Source organism: Eleutherodactylus coqui, chromosome 8 (assembly GCF_035609145.1).
Source record: "Eleutherodactylus coqui strain aEleCoq1 chromosome 8, aEleCoq1.hap1, whole genome shotgun sequence".
NCBI lineage: Eukaryota > Metazoa > Chordata > Amphibia > Anura > Eleutherodactylidae > Eleutherodactylus > Eleutherodactylus coqui.
In genome coordinates, this window is record NC_089844.1 from 77,748,583 (window position 1) to 77,772,607 (window position 24,025).

A 24,025-nucleotide genomic window follows, 5' to 3' on the forward strand; every position below is an offset into this window, starting at 1 on the left:
TAATAAAAATGATCAAAAAAAACGTATGTACCCCAAAATGGTACCAATAAAAACTAAGGCTCATCTGGCAAAAAATAAGCCCTCAGAGAGTTTTATCTATGGAAAAATTAAAAAGCTACAGGACTTTGAATGCAGCGATTCAAAGATTCCAAAAAAAAAAATTCCAAAAAAAGGGTTTTTATTGCAGAAAAGTGGAAAAGCCTAAAAAAAATATAAGAATTTTGGTATCATAATTGTACCGGCCCGCAGAAAAAATGTTTTGTGTCATTTATGCTGCATAATGAATGCTTTAAAAAAAAGAATCTATGGCAGAATTGATGCGTTTTCTCTCCCTGCAATCATAAAAAAATAATAAGTTTTACAATATAGTCTATGTACCTAAAAATGGCACCAATAAAAACTACAGTTTGCCACGCAAAAAACAAGCGCTTATGTGGCTGTGTAGACAGAAAAATAAAAAAGTTACAGCTTTTGAAAAATGGAGATGAAAATCCGCCAAAAATCGTTGCGTTCTTAAGCCCAAAATAGACCATGTCCTTAAGGGGTTAAATATAAGCCCTTCTCTGAAAATCATCCCTAGGTGTAGAAAAAAAACAACAACTAAACATGACTCGCCTGGCAGCGCTGTCCAGGCTCCAACACGTCTTCTCTCTGCAATCCCGACCCTGGTTTAAAGCACTTTCAAGAGGTGGGGATTTAAAAATCCCTGCCTCTTGAAAGTGTTGGTCTGATTGGCTGAGTGCTCAGCCAATCACAGGCAGCGCTCAACCATTCATTGAATGACAGCTGAGCGCTGCCTGTAATTGGTCACAGAACTTAGCCAATCAGAGGCAGCACTCAGCCATTCATTGAATTAAGGGCTGCGGATTGGACGGCTTCTATTGACTTCAATGGAAGCCGTCCGTAAGAAATCCGCACTAAAATGGAGCATGCTGCGATTTTGTTTTTCTGGACCCAAAGATCCGCAAAACAAATCTGCATGCTTTAACTCAAGTGCGTAGGCGTCCATGAACGCAAAAGCGTTTAATATTTCAGATACAATAACATTGTCCCGTCTTCTGCGCTACAGATCGTTATCCTGTCTCCTGGCCAGCCTGCAAGCAGTAAGTTCACCACGACTACAAGAACGACTGATCAGAAAAATTGAATCCTCCATGCATAATTTTGACGTGTCCGGCATCCAGCATGCATTCAGGGTGATCCGGATATTCTACCAGTATAAATTTACGTACGTCTCCTTGCTGGAGAAATATGACAACTTCTTCAAACAGAATATAGATGCAATGGATGCCATTAACCTCGCCAGCATTACTTCAGAGTTCCAACAGTTGCAGCTAAACAATTCAGTCTTCCCACTTATCGCAAAACCAAGACTTATCGAGATGGTGGACACATGTAACGATCCGAGCACTTTTATACATCTGTTTACCGCTCTTAGTAGAATGAACATTCATCATTTAAAAGACCGGTAAGTGTAAAATAAAAAAACCATAACTGTCGCCCAGTACGCGGCACACAGGTAAATTATGTCTTTCCCAATTCATCATGACTCAACCCTTTTGGCCAAAATATAGACACACAGACAACTTCCATACTTCATTTATTGGCATAATGGCTGATGCTTTGACTTTTGTCCTCTGAAAAACGAGAGCTGCAATCTAATTGGTTAAAGGGTTTGTGCAAGTTCTAAAGTTATCCCCTATTTACAAGAAAGGGGATAACTTTTTGATTAGTGTTGGGCCTTTTGAAAATAAGGGTCCATTTGACCCTTCAGTGAACGGAGCAGCGGTCGCACAGATGCACCGCTGCTCTATGTACTTCATTGATGGCACCAGAGATTGCCAGAGTGCTTAAACTCTGTAATCTCCAGCACTGTCATTAAAGTGAATGCAGTGGTGACGCACCTGCGCGACCTCCGCTCCATTCACTTGGGGACCTACCAGATCCCCATTCTCAGGATCATTGGGTGTTCCAGCGGTCAGACCCTCACTAATTACAACAGTTAGTTCCTATCTTGTGGATAGGGGATAACTTTAGAACTTGCACAATCCCTTTTAATACAAACCTGTTCTCCTTATTTCCTGTGTTTGATAACTTTCTCTTACAATGGAGGTGAAGGCATTGAATAAGGTTATTGCAATGTTGAGTGTTAATGCCGGCTAAGTGTATATGTATTAATCTGGGGCGTCCAATTCCTGCCAATATTTGGCTGCTATCTACGGATGTAGCAATCCTTAACATGACTGATACATTATGATACGATGTCATTGAAGTTATCATAACGCAATAAATGTTTCTGTCCCATTTGCTACATCTGTAGCTTTCTTACAGTTATGTCCAACCCTTATTTAGCCTTAATAGGTTCAACATCAGGAAAATCAGAAGGAGTGTCAGAAAATATTATTTTACTGAAAGAGTAGAGATGAGCGAACTTACTCGGTTCGGGTGTTTTTGGACTCGAGCACCGTTTTTTTCGAGTAACTGACTACTCGGATGAAAAGATTCGGGGGGCGCCGGGGGTGCGCTGGGGCTTACAGAGGGGAGTGGGGGGGGAGAGAGAGAGAGCTCTCCCTGTTCCCCACTGCTACCCCCCGCTCCACCACTACGCGCCCCCCCCCCCCCCCCCCCGAATCTTTTCGTCCGAGAAGTCAGATACTCGGAAAAAGCGGTGCTTGAGTCCAAAAACACCCGAACCGAGTACATTCGCTCATCTCTATGAAAGAGTTAGTAGATGCTCAGAGCAAACGTCTTGCAGACGTGGTTGGAAAATTAGCAATAGCTGAATTCAAGTGTGCCTGGAATAAACATATTTCTATTCTAAGAGAGCAATAATGTACAAGATGGACCATGTGGACTTTTTCTGCTGTCAATTGTTTTATGTTTCTAACATTTTGTGCAATTAATTCCTTAGTACACATTTTTAGTAGTCAGAACTAAGCTTTTCTATAGAATTAAAAAGTAACTTTCTAACTTCCTGCAGTTACCACTAGGGGAAGCTAAGGAGCTCACTGCATACAGATATTATTAGGGCTGTCCCAAAAAATACTTTTACTCTATATATAGGATAGGGTATACATATCTGATCGATGGCGGTCCCAGCTGTCAAACTCCCCACTGATCAAATATTTATCCCCTCTTCTGTGGAGAGGGTGTAAGTAGTTTTCTTTGGGCAGCCCCTTTAAACTCCATAATAAGACAGTATGTAGTAAATTCTCTCTAGTGGTGGCGGCAGGCGCAATGCATTCCATGTCTTACATCCAAGTTCTATGCAGTGGAATTCAGACCTCATCAATGCAGACTTTTGGACAAAAAAAAAAGTCACCTATTCATTTTGTTTCCCTCCAGACTTGAAGAGAAGCTGCTGACCTTCCTTGATGAGCTAGACCTGATCCAGCTACTTGTTGTCCTAAAAGCAATGTTAGAAGCGGAATGCAATAGTGACGCTCTTATCCAAAAGTAATGTTTTTTTGCTTTACCACCATGTTTTCCTCTAAAATTATGTATATAACAGGTACTGCTCAGCCAAAAATACAGGTTTTTATGGTGCCAGCACCATAAAAATGATTGTACAGACTGACCCAAAGGAGACATATGTAAGTCGGGGTGTTCTGATGGTTGCTGCAATGTATTTAATCATCTTTACCCATTTAGGACCAAGCACTGTAAATATACAGAGCTTGGTCCCGGGCTTAAAGCCCAGCCGATAGTAAAATTACGACATGGATTAAAACCTCCTGCTTCTGCAATCAATCAGAAGCAGGACTGGTTGTCAGCTGTTAGTCACAGCTGATAACTCGGAGGAGGAGGGAAAAGTGTCTTTTAATACTTTCTGCCTCCTCCTTTCTTTAGTACACAGTCCTAAATGAGAACTATGTACAGTACTAAAAAGTGCAAGTGTTTCTTGCACTATGCGAGCCCGGGGGTCATGTGACTGCCGGGATTCCCTGCTACAGCAGAGCTGCAGGGTCCAAACAGACCCTGATCAGCTCTGCCAGTGACTAGTGTCACTACGGGGGATGTTTCTCCCTGTAAATGGGGCTCCTATGGATGCCTCAGCTACAGTGGAAAAATGTCAAATAAAAAAACACATGTGACGGTCCCCTCAAGGTCATCTATGACGTCATGGGGGACATAGACAGTAAAAAGAATAATTACATAAATAAGTAAAAAAATTCCAGAATAAAACAGTAATATGTACATAAGAAAGAAAGTAACCCAAAGCCGACGCCAACCAAAACCGTCACCGTATGCGCCCTGTAATGCAAAACCATACATATTGTATATCAAAATGTCCAAAACAAAATGAGGAACCCGTTCCCATACTTTATTTCAGCGTAAATTATACTAATTTAAAAAATATATATCTACAAATGTTAATTTTTTTTTTTAGCTTTTTACTGCTAATAAAACTAAAAAACTGCAAAAAAAAAAAAAAGGAAGTGAAGAAGATATTTTAAAAAAGCCCTATATGTCACGGGAAAAACAATGCAAAAAAATAATTTTGATAGCTAAAGAAAAAAGAATAGGGCAAAAAAACCACCACATGGGTAAAATCCATAAAAAATGTCTGGTCCTTTAAGGTACAAAACAGCCTGGTCCTTAAGGGGTTAAGCTCTGCCTGTAGCAGGGCTTAAAGGGGTTGTCTCGCGGCAAACCTCAAAATTTTACCTTACCCCATTCCCCCTGTCACCCCCCCCCCTGGCATAAAATAGCAAAGTAAAGCGGTTTTTAAGCCGCTTGCTACTTACCGATCCAACGAAATAAGGACTTTAAAAAATCTCCCAAGATGGCCGCCGGTCCTTTCCCAGGGATGCACTGCGGTTTTCTCCCATGGTGCACCGCTGGTCTTCTCCCATGGTGCACCATGGGCTCTGTGCGTTCCATTGCCGATTCCAGCCTCCTGATTGGCTGGAATCGGCACACGTGACGGGGCGGAGCTACGCGATGACGCGTAGAAGGGGGCAGAGCCAGAACGCCGCTCGTGCCTGGACCGAGCAGAAGGGGAGAAAACTTCACAGCGCAAGCGCGTCTAAAAAAGCAAGAAGACATCAGAATTAGACGGATCCATGGCGACGGGGACGCTAGCAACGGAGTGGGGGAGTGGATAACTTCTGTATGGCTCATATTTAATGCACAGTGTATATTACAAAGTGCATTAATATGGCCATACAGAAGTGTATAACCCCACTTGCTGCCGCGAGACAACCCCTTTAATATGTGATCATTAAAATTACAATATACTGCAATACTGAAGTTTTGCAGTACATTGTAGAAGCAATCAAAACATCGCAAGCTCAAATGTCCTAAAATGATAAAAAAATAACATTTTTTAAAATAAATCACATTTATCCATTTTTCACCCAAAACAGTGTAAACAATAATAAAAGCAAAATGTTTGTATAGACAAATTCAAAAAAGTTTGAGATAAATGCAATAATTAAAAAGTTCAAACTGTGAATTCTATCTAAGAAAAAAATGATCTCATCCTATCGCCCAATAAAAAGGAGATATAAATACGGTAGTATTGTCACAATGGCTCTGATCCATACAATGAAGTTAACATATCGTTTTTCCCCGCCGTGAATGCTGCAAAAGCAAAATCTGCTTAAAAAATACTGCATTAGCTTTTTTCCATTTCACCCAACTTGAAATTTTTAAAAGGTACATAATAACTAATTGCATAACAATACATTAAATCTTACCATTAAAAAATACAACTCGTCCTCCAAAAACTAAGCCCTCATACGGCTAGAACAATTAAAAATAGGGTTTGCCTTGGCCTGTGATCACTATGATAAGCAATAATGTATTGCAGTACAGAAATACTGCAGTGTATTATCAGAGCGATCCTAACATCGCAGCTTGAAAAAAAAAAAAAGTAGTATAAAAAACATTTTTTGCGCACTTTACTTTCATTTAAAGAGAAATAAAAATGCTTGGTATCGTTCATTGCTAAAGACTTCTACAGTAAATTGAACACTGCTTTTAGCCCACATGGCAATTGCCACTAAGAAAAAAGGCCCAAATGCTTTTTTTTTCATTTTGCCTACCCCCCCCACGCATACCCACACCCAAAAAAACACAAAAAGAATGACAAAACAGCTAAATGTACCCCAATATCGTATCAATAAAAACTACAGCTCGTCACGAAAAAAGCAAGCGCTCACAGAGCTTCGTCAATAGAAATAAAAACGTTAAGGGGCTCTGAGTGCAGGGAACCCAAAAAAAGATTCCAGAAAAAGGGGTTTTTATCGTGCAAAAACGTAAAAAATATATATAATTTTGGTATTGTCATCGTACAAACCTGCAGAAAAAAACTGTATATACTGCATGATTAACGCCGTAAGGAAACAGTGGCAGAATTTTCTTTTTTTCTTCCCTGCCCAAAATTAATAAAAGTTATACAATACTTCATATGTAGCCATAAAATGGTGCCAGACGAAAATTCCCCAAAAATCATCGCTTTCTTGGTCCAAAATGGGCCATGTCACTAATTGGGTAATAATGTGATAAATCTCACTTCACTCAGTAATTATCGGCTATATAAAGGCCCTGCCTGTCATATTACATGCTACATTTACCGCTGCTTGTTTTACGGGCCATTTAAAAAAAAAAAATTTTATCATATTTTTTTATAGAATTTTCCAACTCTTGCAAAAACATCTGGATATCTGCAAACCTCTCCAACTTCTGTATATAACGGAGGCTTTGGTGAAGCTGTCATCCCAAAAGACCACACTATTAAAAGGACTACAAAGGCATCTGCAAAGGTAAGTTCCCTGTGAGTGACAGGCAGGGCCTAATGAATCGGTCTGTCACTCACTGCGTTCCTGTTTATTTATATGTTTGTGTATTTATTCCCCAAATCGCCACTAATCTGTTATCCATTAAAGGGAACTTGCCGTCAATCACCTATAAGCATCGGAAAATAAGTTTTTGGGTTTGTAGGATGGGCTAAAGAGTCCAGGGATATGCTTTTTACACTTACCTAGCTCGCCATTCCCTTACTGTCGGCCCTGTAAATCAGAGCTCGGTCCGTGCGCCTGGCTCCCCTGATTGGGCCGTGCGCCTGGCTCCCCTGATTGGGCCGTGCGCCTGGCTCCCCTGATTGGGCCGTGCGCCTGGCTCCCCTGATTGGGCCGTGCGCCTGGCTCCCCTGATTGGGCCGTGCGCCTGGCTCCCCTGATTGGGCCGTGCGCCTGGCTCCCCTGATTGGGCCGTGCGTCTGGCTCCTCTGATTGGGCCGTGCGTGCGCGTCCAATGACTGTAGGCATGAGTCTAATGCACAAAGTGCTTTCCACGTTCCAGGGCTGACAGCGAGGGGACCGGAAGCCAGATGAGTGTAAAAAGCACAGTTCTGGACTCCTATAAGTACCGTTACCTTAGTTTATGGTGTTTATAGGTTAAGACGGGTTTCCTTTTAATGTTACAGATGTTATTATATTCATTGTCCAATTGTGTGTACTGAAGATAAGGAACTCTGACAGTTAACAGTCCAAGCTTGCTGCTCCCCTTCTTGGTCTGATTGACGTTCCTCGGTCTGGGGATGTCCTCACAAGCCGCCTTGCGCAGTGTGCAGATGAAGGTAAGGCCAGTAGTCCTTGCACCACGGCGCATGTGCTGGATGCCACTGGAGGAGGCTTGTGATGACATAGTCAATTGCTGTACCCATGACAATTTACACAATACTGTTATCACATTATTTCTGTGAACGCCGTAAAAATATCAAGAAGCGGTGGAAGAATTATTTTTCCCATTCGTCCCTTATAAGGAAAGTGTGCTCTTAAAAATACAACTTATCCCATAAGACAAGCCTTTACAGAGTTACCTGAATGGAATGGTAATCGGGTTAAAGGGGTATTTCGGGCGTTTACAATTGTAGTTGATTGATTGAGATATGTCGCTTGGGATCCCCATGGGTCCTGATTTTCGTTCCTTAACCCTTTCCAATCCACTGTCTTACATCTAAAGACATTATGATTTAAGGCTGTACAGCTCAGATGTTGGAAGACGTCCGTCGGGGTTCTCTTACTGTATATTGCCAGCCTCTCTACTGTCGGAGCCTATCTAACGTGTCACCTCATGCAGTACTGGCTTTAGCCAGAAGATAGCGCCGTTTTATAATGGCAGAAAAAGAGTAAGCCCCCTAGGAAAACCAGGATACAAATTGGATTGGAAAGGGTTAACATAATGAGCAGGAAAACAAACATGTAGGGGAAAGCAGGAGATTTAAATAAATCTCTACTGTGCATGCACGTCGGCTGGCCCTTCCGCCACATCGGCAGTGAAGAACAGGACAGGTAAGCACTGTCATCGGCCGCAGGCAGGGTCAGGTTCCGCTGTGGACTCCTGCATGCAGAATCTGCCCCGCCCGTGGAAAAAAGGCCTAACTCACATCCGGCTGTCTGAATATGGTCTAAAGAATTCAGCATGTCCGTCTGTTACCAGGACAGAACACGGATTTCAATAGGCACTGTGTAATGCTACTTTTTCTCTGCGGGGGCGCTGCAGGAGAATGGAGCACTTGATGCAGGTTTTCCTACAGATTGCTTCTGATCTTCAGGGAGTTTCAGCAGCAGGACTGCTGAAACTCCATATGATTAGTAGACCCCATTTAGGGTCCTTTTAGACGAACGGATTCGCGTATAAACGAGCGAGTGACGTCGCCGCCAACTCGTTTGCTCTCGTGCAGCCTGTTTAGACCAAGTATAGGCGAATTAGAGGGACTAAACGATCGCTGTTTGAACCGAATGCTAAGCAAACGAGCCGACGATGGTTTTGATGGCTGCGTAAAGTGAAAGACAAACGATTCTCGTTCATCGTAGGCACGTGGTTAGACTGAATGATTATTATTCACTTTCGTTTGAGCCTTTTTTGTTTTTTTGGGGTGTTTTTTTTTTGTCAAAATATCTTCAATGTTGTAGTAGTTTCCACCACAAAATATAATATTTATCTAATCCCCATAACTTCCTGACTATTTTATCATTTGTTTTTTGGTTTTTTTCTGAAGGAACCTAATTGCAAGCTTTGTGCCATTTGATGTGGCAACCCTGGCCCATGCTCTTTCTCTGTTGAAGCTCTGTTCAGTGGATGAAGCCGTACTTTCTAAAATCGATGCTATAATGCCGCAATGCAATTTACCAAACATGGAAAAGATTGCGTTCTTACTCCTACAGTTGATAAAAGAACCTAGTGGCTATGACATCCACTATAAGACTTGCAAGGACCTCTTCCAAAAAATGAACCGCTGCACACTAGAGAGACTCCGGCACATGGACAACATTAATCTCATACTAGAAGAAGTTCTATACATCAAGACCAAACGGTGGATAAATAAAGAAATTGCCATGGGGTTATCGGATACCTGCCAGCGCTTACTGCATAGCATCACCTGGAAGAACGTCCCAAAACTGTCCATCCTGTTGTTGCAAATTAATTACGCCCAGGCGCCTCTTCTACACACGGTTGCAGCAGTGACCCTGGAGGATATTGCAAAGGTATTTCAAGAAGGAATCCCCTCCTGTAGATAGGGGGTTGTCTGATTGTTGATTCCAATTTTTCCACTTTTTTCAGATTCATCCGTCCCTTATCCTTACCATCGTACGGTCCTTCACCATCCTGAATTATGAGCCACCTCAAGGAAGAGCGTTTTTTGACATATGTTTACAGCATGTACTCAACCATAAGGGTAGGTATCTTAAAATATATGGGGATGGTCATGACAAAGTAACCGGCACCACAGTCTTATGAAAGCTGTCTAAAAGAAGATCTTTTTTTTTTGTCCATAGAAACCAATCACAGCGCAGCTTTCAGTTTACCTCAACAGTATAAGAAGTGAAAACTGCACAGTGATTGGTTGCAGCAAAACAATTTTAACAGCAGCATAAGACTGGAGTCCAGGGGTCTCAATCGGTACCCCTGCATTGAGATCGTGAAGTGCCATTTGGTTGTCTCGGCAGCCCAGGGCCTTTTAAAGGCCTGCCGGGCTGCCATCAGGGGCGTAGCTAGAGGCTCAAGGGCCTTGGTCCTAAAGTTCAACTTGGGGCTCCTGGCCTCCCTTACCGCAGTTGATGACTGCTGGCTGTGTTCTGCTCGGAGCTGTCTGCGGCATCAATGGGTCTCTTAGTAAGCCCACCCATCCCACACTACTGTGTTTCCCTGAAGATAAGACCTACCCTGATAATAAGCCTCACAGTGATATTTTTTTTGAGAGGGGGGGGGGGTTAAATATAAGCCCTACCCCTAAAATGAGCCCTAGCTACACCACATGAAAGAAAAAAGCAATACTCACTCAGCAGGCGCCGTCCAGGTCCCTCCCGCTGGTGTCCGGCACTCCAGTAGGCTTCCATGGAGTCCTCAGCGCCAACAGAACATCGCTGGCTGGTAACGGTGTTAATTGAGCACCAGCTCTGATTTGCTGAGTCGCAGCGTTCAAGAACCAATCAGAGCAATTGCTTGCTGGAGGTGCGGTTTTTAAAGCCCGTTACCAGCCAGCGATGTTCTGCTGGCGCTGAGGGCTGCACGGAAGCCTGCCGGAGCACTGGAGACCAGTAAAAGGGACCTGGGCGGCGCCAGCTAGGTGAGTATAAGGCACCCAATTAATATAAGTCAGGGTCTTATTTTAGGAGAAACACGGTAGCAACCAGGGATGTTGCAAAGTCTGAAAAGATTATGGGCATAAGATCCAAAACGAATCGCCAACCTTCCCCCACCCATTCTCCTCCTCCAATGAAAAAATATATACACACCCTATATATCTATCTCACAGGCATCGTATCTACAAGACAACTTTTATAATAGTTGGCTTTGTTAGATCCAGCGGTTCTGCTTTAAGATCTAGGATACCTCAAAATAATGCTGTCACCATATAATAGACACCGACTCTACACAGTGATGGTCATTGCATCGCTTTTAGGGTTACGTTACATAGGACTATTGTTCCTGCGCTTTCACACAGCAGGACTAGTCGTCCAGTGAATGGAGGCGGATCGCGCTGCAGATCTCTCTATCGGCCACTCTAGGAGAGCCTTCTGCTTGGTGCTGGCTTTCTGGGTCCTCACTGCTCCAGTGCAGCCTCTCTTATTCACCCAGCTGGTGCAGTCAGCCTGTTGCTGAGATGTCACTGGCTACTGCAGCTAATCATAGACCTTGGGTCGACCACTGAGATCTGTGATTGGCTGCAGCAGCCTGTGACCTAACTTTCACAGTCTCTGCAACTTTTAAATAGACGTAATAGGTTGAATGGAGATGCCACACTAGAGCGGTGAGAACCCAGGATGGGTGAATATAGGCTGTTTTATTGCTGGATTTAACCTGTTAACGACCACCTGCCATAAATGTACAGCACATGGGGTCGCAGGTGGTGTATGGAGTGGGCTCAAGAGAGTACCGGCTGTAAACAATCTGACCACAGATGTTAACTGTCAATAATTACGGCCCGCTGGATGAGGAAAGGGGTGTCGCCCACCCTCCACATAATAACCCTCATCCAAGCAATGCAACTGGAGCCTAGTGAAAGCTACCTGGTAGAGATGAGCGAGCACCAAAATGCTCGGATGCTCGTTACTCGGGACAAAATTTTCATGATGCTCGAGGGTTCGTTTCGAGTAACGAACCCCATTGAAGTCAATGGGCAACTCGAGCATTTTTGTATATCGCCGATGCTCGCTAAGGTTTCCATTTGTGAAAATCTGGGCAATTCAAGAAAGTGATGGGAACGACACAGCAACGGATAGGGCAGGCGAGGGGCTACATGTTGGGCTGCATCTCAAGTTCCCAGGTCCCACTATTAAGCCACAATAGCGGCAAGAGTGGCCCTCCCCCCCCCCCCCCCCCCCAACAACTTTTACTTCTGAAAAGCCCTCATTAGCAATGCATACCTTAGCTAAGCACCACACTACCTCCAACAAAGCACAATCACTGCCTGCATGACACTCCGCTGCCACTTCTCCTGGGTTACATGCTGCCCAACCCCCCCCCCCCCCCCCCCCCCCGCACGACGCAGTGTCCACAGCGCACACCAAAGTGTGCCTGCGCAGCCTTCAGCTGCACACGTGGGCATAGCAATGGGGAACCTATGTGCCACACACTATTCATTCTGTCAAGGTGTCTGCATGCCCCAGTCAGACCGCAGTTTTTTATAAATAGTCACAGGCAGGTACAACTCCGCAATGGGAATTCTGTGTGCACCCACAGCATGGGTGGCTCCCTGGAACCCACCGGCTGTACATAAATGTATCCCATTGCAGTGCCCATCACAACTGAGGTAACGTCCGATTAAATGCAGGTGGGCTTCGGCCCACACTGCATGCCCCAGTCAGACTGGGGTTCTTTAGAAGTGGACACATGCAGTTACAACTCCGTGTGGACCGACAGCATGGGTGGGTGCCAGGAAGCCACCGGCGGTACATAAATATATCCCATTGCATTGCCCATCACAGCTGAGGTAATGTCATGTTTAATGCAGGTGGGCTTCGGCCCACACTGCATGCCCCAGTCAGACTGGGGTTCTTTAGAAGTGGACACATGCAGTTAAAACTCCCTGTGGACCCACAGCATGGGTGGCTCCCTGGAACCCACCGGCTGTACATAAATGTATCCCATTGCAGTGCCCATCACAGCTGAGGTAACGTCAGCTTTAATGCAGGTGGGCAAAAAATTAATTGGATTACACTGTAGGTGAGGGCCCCAAAAAATTGGTGTACCAACAGTACTAATGTACCTCAGAAAAATTGCCCATGCCCAACCAAGAGGGCAGGTGAAACCCATTAATCGCTTTGGTTAATGTGGCTTAATTTGTAACTAGGCCTGGAGGCAGCCCAGTTAAAATAAAAAATTGGTTCAGGTGCAAGTTTCAACGCTTTAATGAGCATTGAAACGTATAAAAATTGTTTACAAAAATTATATGACTGAGCCTTGTGGGCCTAAGAAAAATTGCCCGTTCGGCGTGATTACGTCAGGTTTCAGGAGGAGGAGGATGAATATTATACACAGATTGATGAAGCTAAAAGGTCCACGTTTTTGATGGTGATAGAGAACAATACTTCCATCCGCGGGTGCAAGCTACGTATTGTTTAGGTATCGCTGCTGTCCGCTGGTGGAGAAGAGAAGTCTGGGGAAATCCAGGCTTTGTTCATCTTGATGAGTGTAAGCCTGTCGGCACTGTCGGTTGACAGGCGGGTACGCTTATCTGTGATGATTCCCCCAGCCGCACTAAACACCCTCTCTGACAAGACGCTAGCCGCAGGACAAGCAAGCACCTCCAGGGCATACAGCGCGAGTTCAGGCCACATGTCCAGCTTCGACACCCAGTAGTTGTAGGGGGCAGAGGCGTCACGGAGGACGGTCGTGCGATCGGCTACGTACTCCCTCACCATCCTTTTACAGTGCTCCCGCCGACTCAGCCTTGTCTGGGGAGCGGTGACAGTCTTGCTGGGGAGCCAGAAAGCTGTCAAAGGCCTTAGAGAGTGTTCCCCTGCCTGTGCTGTACATGCTGCCTGATCTCTGCCCCTCCCCTGCTACCTGGCCCTCGGAACTGCGCCTTCGGCCACTAGCGCTGTCGGATGGGAATTTTACTATCAGTTTGTCCGCCAGGGTCCTGTGGTATAGCATCACTCTCGAACCCCTTTCCTCTTCGGGTATGAGAGTGGAAAGGTTCTCCTTATACCGTGGGTCGAGCAGTGTGTACACCCAGTAATCCGTAGTGGCCAGAATGCGTGTAACGCGAGGGTCACGAGAAAGGCATCCTAACATGAAGTCAGCCATGTGTGCCAGGGTACCTGTACGCAACACATGGCTGTCCTCACTCGGAAGATCACTTTCAGGATCCTCCTCCTCCTCAGGCCATACACGCTGAAAGGATGACAGGCAAGCAGCATGGGTACCCTCAGCAGTGGGCCACGCTGTCTCTTCCCCCTCTTCCTCCTCAACGCGCTGAGATATAGACAGGAGGGTGCTCTGACTATCCAGCGACATACTGTCTTCCCCCGCCTCTGTTTCCGAGCGCAAAGCGTCTGCCTTTATGCTTTGCAGGGAACTTCTCAAGAGGCATAGCAGAGGAATGGTGACGCTAATGATTGCAGCATCGCCGCTCACCATCTGGGTAGACTCCTCAAAGTTTCCAAGGACCTGGCAGATGTCTGCCAACCAGGCCCACTCTTCTGTAAAGAATTGAGAAGGCTGACTCCCCCTGCGCCGCGCAAGTTGGAGTTGGTATTCCACTATAGCTCTACGCTGCTCATAGAGCCTGGCCAACATGTGGAGCGTAGAGTTCCACCGTGTGGGCAGGTCGCACAGCAGTCGGTGCACTGGCAGATGAAACCGATGTTGCAGGGTGCGCAGGGTGGCAGCATCCGTGTGGGACTTGCGGAAATGTGCGCGCAGGTCTGACAAGCGTGGGTAGCTTTTCAGAAAGCGCTGAACCACCAAATTAAAGACGTGGGCCAGGCATGGCACGTGCGTGAGGCTGCCGAGCTGCAGAGCCGCCACCAGGTTACGTCCGTTGTCACACACGACCATGCCCGGTTGGAGGCTCAGCGGCGCAAGCCAGCGGTCGGTCTGCTCTGTCAGACCCTGCAGCAGTTCGTGCGCCGTGTACCTCTTCTCTCCTAAGCTGAGTAGTTTCAGCACGGCCTGCTGACGCTTGCCCACCGCTGTGCTGCCACGACGCGCGACACCGACTGCTGGCGACGTGCTGCTGCTGACACATCTTGATTGCGAGACAGAGGTTGCGTAGGAGGAGGAGGAGGAGGAGGGTGTTTTAGTGGAGGAAGCATACACCGCCGCATATACCACCACCGAGCTGGGGCCCGCAATTCTGGGGGTGGGTAGGACGTGAGCGGTCCCAGGCTCTGACTGTCCCAGCCTCCACTAAATTCACCCAATGTGCCGTCAGGGAGATATAGTGGCCCTGCCCGTCTGTGCTTGTCCACGTGTCCGTTGTTAAGTGGACCTTGCCAGTAACTGCGTTGGTGAGGGCGCGTACAATGTTGCGGGAGACGTGGTCGTGCAGGGCTGGGACGGCACATCGGGAAAAGTAGTGGCGACTGGGAACTGAGTAGCGCGGGGCCGCCGCCATCATACCTTTGAAAGCCTCCGTTTCCACAACCCTATACGGCAGCATCTCCAGGCTGATAAATTTGGCTATGTGCACGTTTAACGCTTGAGCGTGCGGGTGCGTGGCGGCGTACTTGCGCTAGCGACGGCTGGACGGTGCGCTGAGAGACATTGGTGGATGGGGCCGAGCACAGCGGAGGTGAGGGTGTAGGTGCAGGCCAGGAGATGGTAGTGCCTGTGTCCTGAGAGGGAGGTTGGATCTCAGTGGCAGGTTGGGGCACAGGGGGAGAGGCAGCGGTGCAAACCGGAGGCGGTGAACGGCCTTCGTCCCACCTTGTGGGGTGCTTGGCCATCATATGTCTGCGCATGCTGGTGGTGGTGGCTCCCCGGCTGATCTTGGCGCGACAAAGGTTGCACACCACTGTTCGTCGGTCGTCTGCACTCTCAGTGAAAAACTGCCAGACATTTGAGCACCTTGGCCTCTGCAGGGTGGCATGGCGCGAGGGGGCGCTTTGGGAAACAGTTGGTGGATTATTCGGTCTGGCCCTGCCTCTACCCCTGGCCACCGCACTGCCTCTTCCAACCTGCCCTGCTGCTGCACTTGCCTCCCCCTCTGAAGACCTGTCCTCAGTAGGCGTAGCAAACCAGGTGGGGTCAGTCACCTCATCGTCCTGCTGCTCTTCCTCCGAATCCTCTGTGCGCTCCTCCCTCGGACTTACTCCAATTACTACTACCTGAGTGATAGACAACTGTGTCTCATCGTCATTGTCCTCCTCACCCACTGAAAGCTCTTGAGACAGTTGCCGGAAGTCCCCAGCCTTATCCCCCGGACCCCGGGAACTTTCCAAAGGTTGGGCATCGGTCACGACAAACTCCTCCAGTGGGAGAGGATTCGGAACCATTGCTGCCCATTCTGGGCAGGGGCCCGAGAACAGTTCCTGGGAGTCTGCCTGCTCCTCAGAATGTGTCATTGTAATGGAGTGAGGAGGCTGGGAGGAAGGAGGAGCAGCAGCCAGAGGATTCAGAGTTGCAGCAGTGGACGGCGCAGAATTCTGGGTGGTCGATAGATTGCTGGATGCACTTTCTGCCATCCACGACAGGACCTGCTCACACTGCTCATTTTCTAATAAAGGTCTACCGCGTGGACCCATTAATTGTGAGATGAATGTGGGGACGCCAGAAACATGCCTCTCTCCTAATCCCGCAGCAGTCGGCTGCGATACACCTGGATCAGGAGCTCGGCCTGTGCCCACACCCTGACTTGGGCCTCCGCGTCCTCGCCCGCGTCCACATTCTCTAGGCCTACCCCTACCCCTCAGCATGCTGTATTACCAGTAGTGCAGAAACAGAACGCTGTAATTAAATGTGCCGCTTATTCGCCTGTGGTTGGAGGCTGACTTCGCTTACGGAACGCACAGCAGAGCCAGGAAACAATTTTGCGCACGCCTGTAGTGAGACGTAGGTGCGTATGACTGAGCTAGTGGAATTCACAGCGCAGAAGCAGTCAAGTGACCAAAGGCCAGTAGTAGGCCTTAAGTATTTTGCTTCTATTTTTTTTAAATGCTGAACTGATACAGCAGACAGATACTGTAGGCAGCGTATAATATTATGTATACTCTTTCCCTCTGGCGGGATGACGGCGATCATGTAACAGAGACAGCAGATCCAGGAAACAATTTTGCGCAAGCCTGCTGTAACGCTTAGCTGCGTATTAATTAGGACTACTACCCCCAGCAGATAGATACTGTAGGCAGCGTATAATATTATGTATACTCTTTCCCTCTGGTGGGATGACGGCGATCATGTAACAGAGACAGCAGATCCAGGAAACAATTTTGCGCAAACCTGCTGTAACGCTTAGCTGCGTATTAATTAGGACTACTACCCCCAGCAGATAGATACTGTAGGCAGCGTATAATATTATGTATACTGTTTTCCTCTGGCGGGATGACGGCGATCAATTTTTTGGAAAAAGCCCACTGCCTATATAGCCTGAATATCTCTTTCCCTGCCTCACCAGTACTGGCCCTATACTCTGTACAATGACTGCAGACTGCGGATGCAATGCTCTGCACGGCCGATATACAAAAAAAAAATTGTGCAACACTGCTAAAAGCAGCCTCAACAGTACTGCACACGGTCAGATGTGGCCCTAAGAAGGACCGTTGGGGTTCTTGAAGCCTAAAATAACTCCTAACGCTCTCCCTATAGCAGCTCCGGCACCAGCAGCACTTACCCTGATCTCTGTCAGAATGCATCTGTGGCGAGCCGCGGGAGGGGCCGATTTATATACTCGGGTGACACCTGATCTCCCCAGCCACTCACTGCAGGGGGGTGGTATAGGGCTTGAACGTCGCAGGTGGAAGTTGTAATGCCTTCCCTGTCTTTCTATTGGCCAGAAAAGCGCGCTAACGTCTCAGAGATGAAAGTGAAAGTAACTCGAACATCGCGTGGTACTCGCTTCTAGGAACGAGCATCTCGAACACGCTAATACTCGAACGAGTATCAAGCTCGGACGAGTACGTTCGCTCATCTCTACTCCCTGGGCCGTCATGTTTTGTAGTCCATTCAGCTCTGTTTGTGGCAGGACTTAATAGACTGACATTAAAAATATACTGCAATACTGCCCTAGTGCAGTATATTGTACAAGTGATCAACTAACTGAAGTTCAGGTACCCTAGAGGGGTAAAGAAAAATTTGAAAATAAGTTAAATAAAATTTTAATTTGTCATATTTATAAAAAAAAAAAAGTTATTGGTATCGTCACATCCATAAAAGCTTGACATATAAACCTATTTCATTATTTATCTTGTGAACACCATAAGCAAAAAAAATACACAGCCAATATTGGTGGTTTTTTTGGGACCCTGTCAAATCAATAATAAAAATGGAATTAAACAAAAAAAACTGTTGAATGCTAAAATTATAGCAATAATTAGTACAAGTTGCTGTGAAAAAATTAGGCCTCACATACTTGAATTGACTGAAAAATAAAAAGAATGCCTGGGCACTGGATCAGGAGGGTGCCAGGTAAAAAATAAAGGTAGTTCACGGGTAAGTTGGAGCTCAGCAAAATAATCAACGGCGGGCCACTTTAACCCCTTCCCGCTCCATGACGTACCGGTACGTCATGGGAGCCTGGTACTTCGCGCAAAATGACGTACCGGTACGTCATCGGGATAGCGCGAGATCATGACTGATCTCGCGCTATCCCGCAGCGGGAGCCAGCTGTCAGTCACAGTCGCGCGTCACGCTGCAACAGCAGGGGGGCATCTGAGATGCGCCCCCCCCGCTGTTAACCCTTTCCCTGCCGCGATCTAAGTAGATTGCAGCAGGGAAAGGGTTCACAGAGGGATCGCGCTCCCTCTGTGTCTCCGGCCGGCTCTCGCGATAACATCGCGAGAGCCCGGCCTGTCACCATGGCAACAGGACGCCAGACACTGGCGTCCTGTATTGCCTATGCCTATGATCGCTGTATAAGCGATAAGGCATGGCAGAGCAGTAGCCCTGCCATGCCTTATGACAGCGATCATAGGCATAGTGCTGCAAGTCCCTCAGAGGGACTCAAATAGTGTAAAAAAAAAAAAAGAAAAGAAAAGAAAAATGTAAAAAAACCCCTTTTTTATGCTTTTTCTAATATTAGCATAAGAAAAGGTAAAAAAAAATGAAAACACCACATATTGGGTATTGACGCGTCCGTAATGACGTGTACAAAAAGTTGAACACGCTTTTTATTTTGTACAACAAAAAGCGTAAAAGAAAACGCTAAAAAACAGAGGCAAAATGCTAATTTTTAGCATTTTGCCTCACAAAAAATGCAATAAAAGTGATCAAAAAAGCCGTACATTCCCCAAAATGGTACCAATAAAAACTACAGCTCGTCTCGCAAAAAATAAGCCCATATAGAGCTCCGTCCATAGAAAAATAAAAAAGTTACAGGACTTTGAATGCAGCTATAGAGAAAAAAAAAAAGATTTCCAAAAAAAAGGGGGTTTTATTGCAAAAAAGGGTAAAAACCTAAAAAAAAATAACAATTTTGGTATCGTTGTAACCGTACCGACCCGCAGAAAAAATTTAGTGTCATGTATGCTGCATGATTAACGCTGTAAAAAAAAAAAATGTCAGAATTGATGCGTTTTCTCTCCCTGTTATCATAAAAAAATAATTAAAATTTTACGATATTGTCTATGTACCCAAAAGTGGCACCGATAAAAACTACAGCTCGTCACGCAAAAAACAAGCCCTTATACGGCCGCGTCGACGGAAAAAAAAAAAAGATATGGCTTTTGAAAAATGGAGATGGAAAAATACCAAAAATCGCTTGGTCCTCAACGCCAAAATAGGCCATGTCATTAAGGGGTTAAAAAGGATGAATCCTTGGAAGGGGAGGATACCCAGAGGAGAGTAGACAGAGTTGAGAACTAGGGTTAGGGCTCTAGTCGCCTGTCCTAAAGGCCAGGAAGTCCCTCTGATGCTCTTGGAGAGCATCGAGGGACTTCTGAATGGCGCAGACCATTCTCTATTGACTAGCGTAATAGAACCAATCTCCTTAAACTAGTCTGTTCCGACTTAGTCTGGCCGTCGGTGAGTGAGGGGCATCGGTCTGCCGAATTTGGCGCTGTTCTCTTGAATCGTGGTGGGGAGGACAGAGAGACCTTTTCTGTTGCCCGACCTAAAGAGGTAAAGGGAAAAAATAAAAAGGTGATTACCTTTATCTAAACTAGAAAACTAGGTAGACGGGATCTGAAAACCAGATCGGTGTCTGCCTCCGCCTACTACTGACACTGAGCTAAAGTAGTTTTAAAAAGCTTTTCAATGGGAGTGCGCACAGAGCCTGCAGAGATGAGCACTGTCCATGGGCCAACTTTCACGGGTAACAATTGTGGAACGGGGAACCAGGTAAGTATAAAAAATATACATCCCCAGACTCCACAGAACCTGTTCTGTGAACGCTAGAACTTTGTTTCTTAAAGCTGGTGATAGGTTCCCTTTAATGGAGCTCTTGGTTTTGAGCAGTAATGGCTGCTTCAGTGAACAAGCAGCATATTCCTATCTGGTATCTTTTTTTTTTTTTTTAAAGGTGAAATTAGGCGATCATTTTTTGTTGTAAATATAATTTGTTCTACCAACTACATTAGAGTACAAGGACAAAGAACCGAGGAAAGTTGGCATTCTTTTCCCCTACTTTGTGTCCATTTTTTTCTATAAAACATAGATTAAAAAGCTAATGGTTCCATTCTGATCCTGTAAGAAAGGCCTGAATAAGTAGGCTATGAAATAAAAAATTAACTCAAATTAATACAGAGCACTTAAATAATCCTTGGTCCTGAAAGGGTTAAACGTTGTTGATTAAATTTATGTCTAGTATGTCTCTTTTTGTTTTTGTTTTTTTTTGCACAGATTTGTTGAGTCCCTCACGCTTGATGCAGGTCTGTCACAATTTGATTTTGACAGAATACTTTTCGAAAGAATTAATAGATTTAATATTCAACATCACTTTCTTACGCCGACTAGATGACCAGTTGAACTGTAAGTTTACTCCCTTTTTGGGTTATTGTTGTGGTTTTTGGTTATTGTCATAGTCTTTAAATTAAACATCTATAGTAAAGTGTATGAAAAATCCAATATGGTTGCCCTTGGACCAAAGCTATAGACACTATTAATAAATATGGTTTATCTGTAGTATTTACTAAGAAAGATGGGTCAGGACTAGAACTGAAGGGTCCTTTTAAAGGTGTTGCCTATTTTATGGGCAGGGTCTGTTGCACCAAATTTTGTATCTAGAGGCTCCTGAGCTGTAAATCCATTGTCCACAAACCACTCCTTGTTGGGTGTTCTTGACAAACCTCACTGCGCAGGTATTCCTTGTTATCAGGTGTAAGGTTAGCTAAGTTGCACTTGCAGTATGTTGGGTATTTGTCGAACCGGACTGACCCACTAAACGAAGCAAGTTGCAAATATATTAGTCATTGACTGTTTAGCCTTGTGCGTTTTGAAGAGACGTTGAGAATGACTTCACTAAAATCATCCTGAAAATATTCTATTTCAGCCTTACCCTGTGAGCAGGCCATGTATTTTCGGCATTGTCTTATGGAATTGAATCGTGCGGTTTGCCTTGAGCACCCGGAATATCAGGTTCCATGGTTCCATGAACCATTTTGTCAGCAAATGAAGAAAAAGGGTAAGAGGCCGCTATCTGTCCAGTTCTGAAGCCATATTCGGTTCCAATTAAAATTATTCAACCCCCATTGCAAATTTCAGCGGATTTACCAAAATTACTAACTTTCAGCTAGTTACAAAAAAAACAATTCAACAAGAACAATTTAAATAGCTCAACACAACTAATATAACAAGTGGTTTCTCCAAATTCAACACAAAATTCCACTTTTAATACATACTGCAGTCTTTGAACGATTTGACCCCTTCATGATAAGCATCTTTAGTACTTAGTAGAGCACTTTTTGCTGTTAGAACCTGCTGCTAACATGATGCACAGCCCGACACCAGCTTCTGCCAGCCTTAGCCTCTCCTCATTGGTAGTGGCCTCCAGTTCACTCATGCTTGGGTTTGTCTGCTTCAACCATCTTCTTCACATCCCACCAAAGATGGGGTTCAAGTCAGGTGATTGTGACGACCACTCCAGAATCTTCAAGGACTTTTTCTGAAACCAAGCCTTGGTGGACTTTGACGTAGGCTTGGGATCATTGATCCATTGGAAGTTCCAATGACACCCAAGCTTCAGCTTCCTCACAGAAGGCATGACGCTTTCTCCTAGGATTTCCTGATATCTGATTGAATCCATCTTGCCTTTCACACCCTGCAGGTAGTGACAGAGAACAAAGCTGCCCCAGAGCATCACTGAGCCACTGCCATGCTTCACTGCAGGCAGGAGGTTCTTTTCAGCGTATGCTTTATTCTTCCTCCTCGTTGTCCATAGGCTGGAAAGGTTCCAGTTTTATTTAGCGATTCACAGAAAGGAGTATTAGAGCTTACTTTTCTTGTGCAATTGGGTCATTCAGTAGAGGTGTAAGTCTTGGCGTTCAGGCATGAAGATCTTCAGCATTTAGTATGCGCCTTACTATGCAAACAGAAACCTCAATGCCTGCTTTCACCAACTTTTGCTGCGGGTCTTTTACAGTCACTTGAGGGTTTTTACCCATTTGCCTTCTCAGGAATCTGGTGACAGCGTGTGATAGATCCCTTTTTTTTTTTTTTTGCCACATACAGGTGGTGCAGCCAGTGTTCATTTTAACTTAGAACTTGTAACCAATGCTTCCAACTGTATCTCTGGGAACATTCAGTGCCTCTTTTATCTTTTTGTATCCTTTTCCATGTTTTTGCAAGGCAATAATCTCTTCTCTAAACTTGGCCATATTTCTAATCATCACAGTCCACAGAGCTGTATCCAGTCATCAAGGTATTTAATGCATTTTTTCTCAAGCACACCTGATGCAACTAATGAAGCCTTTGATTAGTTGTATCAGGTATGCTTGAGATGATGTCTGATTTGCAAATTTGTATTCTTATGAGGGATACTGTTTAGGGGCTGAATAATTCTGAAACTGCAGTAGTCATTAAAAGTAGAATTTTGTGTTTTGAATTTGGAGAATCCACTTGGTATGTTAGTGTTAAGCTATTTAACCTAGTCTAGTTTGATTGCTTGTTTGAAAACCGCTGCAAGATTATACATTTTGATTGCATTGTGTGTATGTATGTCTATACATATATACGACATATATTTGCCAGCATGTCATTAATTTATTTACTGCAATTAGTTGCTTTTATTTTTAAACTCATTTTTTATGGTCGTGGAACGTGTAGTTGCAACATTACTATCAAAGTAGTCTTTTTTTTTTATTTATTTTTTTTTTTTTAGTGCGCCAAAGAATATGTAAAACAATACTGACTAGATACGTATTGCAGTAGACACAGTGTATCCTTGTGAAAAAACATATTGTCAGGGTCGGTTAGGAACGGAAGACTGGAAGTCCCTAACAACCAACCCTCTCCCCTGTCCCTACCTACTTTCCCCCCTGGGCTAAACCCCAGGGCGACAACTCGGCGGCAGTCCCTACTCTGCACTGATGGGGACCCCAGGACAAGGACAGGAGAAACCAACTAATCAGAGAGACAAATGTACCAATAACCGTGGACTAGAGCGCCTAGTAACAAACAAAGAACAGGCTAAATCCAAGTCAGAGAAAAACCGGGTCAGCAGACTGGGAGAGAAACCTGAGCAGGTGTTGGCAGGGACTGACAGTGTCTGTGGAGTTAAATACCATAAGCCTTGTCTAGGTCGGGGTAGGACTTGATGACATGCTGGCCGGTAATGCATATAGACCGGCCCTCCTCCGGCCGCGTCCCCTAACAGGTGAACTCCAAGCCTAGCCGCAGAGGCCCTGCCCAGCAGCGCTGCAGAAACCACGCCTGACCGCAGACCGGACACCAGCCCGACCAGGCGACACCACAGTAGCCCCCGACGGTCCCGGGCACGCCGCCACGCCTGCGCCGCATGCCCCCTCCAGCAACCGCAAGTCTCCTCCTAACACATATGCAATTTTCTTCTATAGAGCAGAATTCCATAAACACGTGGCTTCAGGAGGTGTTGGAGGAAACTTTAGGAGGAAAGCATTATACAAAGTTCTTGGTAACAACACCGTACTTTTATTCTATAGGTAAGATTTCACTATCAATTATGTTTAAGGGAAACTGTCATCAGGTATGAGCAACATGAACTAAGTTATGGTGCTCATATGGCAGATTCCCTGGAGTCCAGACAAGTATTTCGTATACTTATCCGGCTCTCTGATTCAATGCTGTAATCCCCGAAAGTCAAGCCGGACTGTGCAGCAGGACTAATGCCTGCAGGATGTGCACGCGTACTCCAATTGATTGCTACGGCATTGCGTGTGCCCAGTGTGCAGTCAATGATTCGGCTGCATGGCACACTCTGACTTTCGGGGGTGGCAAT

The 24,025-nt window shown here is 45.5% G+C and overlaps 1 protein-coding gene across 5 annotated transcripts in view; it reads left to right on the plus strand.

The window, feature by feature from the left end:
* Positions 1 to 24,025, plus strand: part of FASTKD1 (FAST kinase domains 1) — a 45,192-nt gene that overhangs the window by 17,343 nt on the left and 3,824 nt on the right. For all 5 annotated transcript variants that reach the window (XM_066575896.1, XM_066575898.1, XM_066575894.1 and 2 more), the window contains exons 5-12: positions 1,070 to 1,468; positions 3,346 to 3,456; positions 6,639 to 6,770; positions 9,011 to 9,497; positions 9,574 to 9,688; positions 20,455 to 20,583; positions 21,104 to 21,235; positions 23,625 to 23,729. In XM_066575896.1, coding sequence (XP_066431993.1) covers positions 1,070 to 1,468; positions 3,346 to 3,456; positions 6,639 to 6,770; positions 9,011 to 9,497; positions 9,574 to 9,688; positions 20,455 to 20,583; positions 21,104 to 21,235; positions 23,625 to 23,729 — 1,610 coding nt within the window. The remainder of the gene's footprint in view (positions 1 to 1,069; positions 1,469 to 3,345; positions 3,457 to 6,638; positions 6,771 to 9,010; positions 9,498 to 9,573; positions 9,689 to 20,454; positions 20,584 to 21,103; positions 21,236 to 23,624; positions 23,730 to 24,025) is intronic.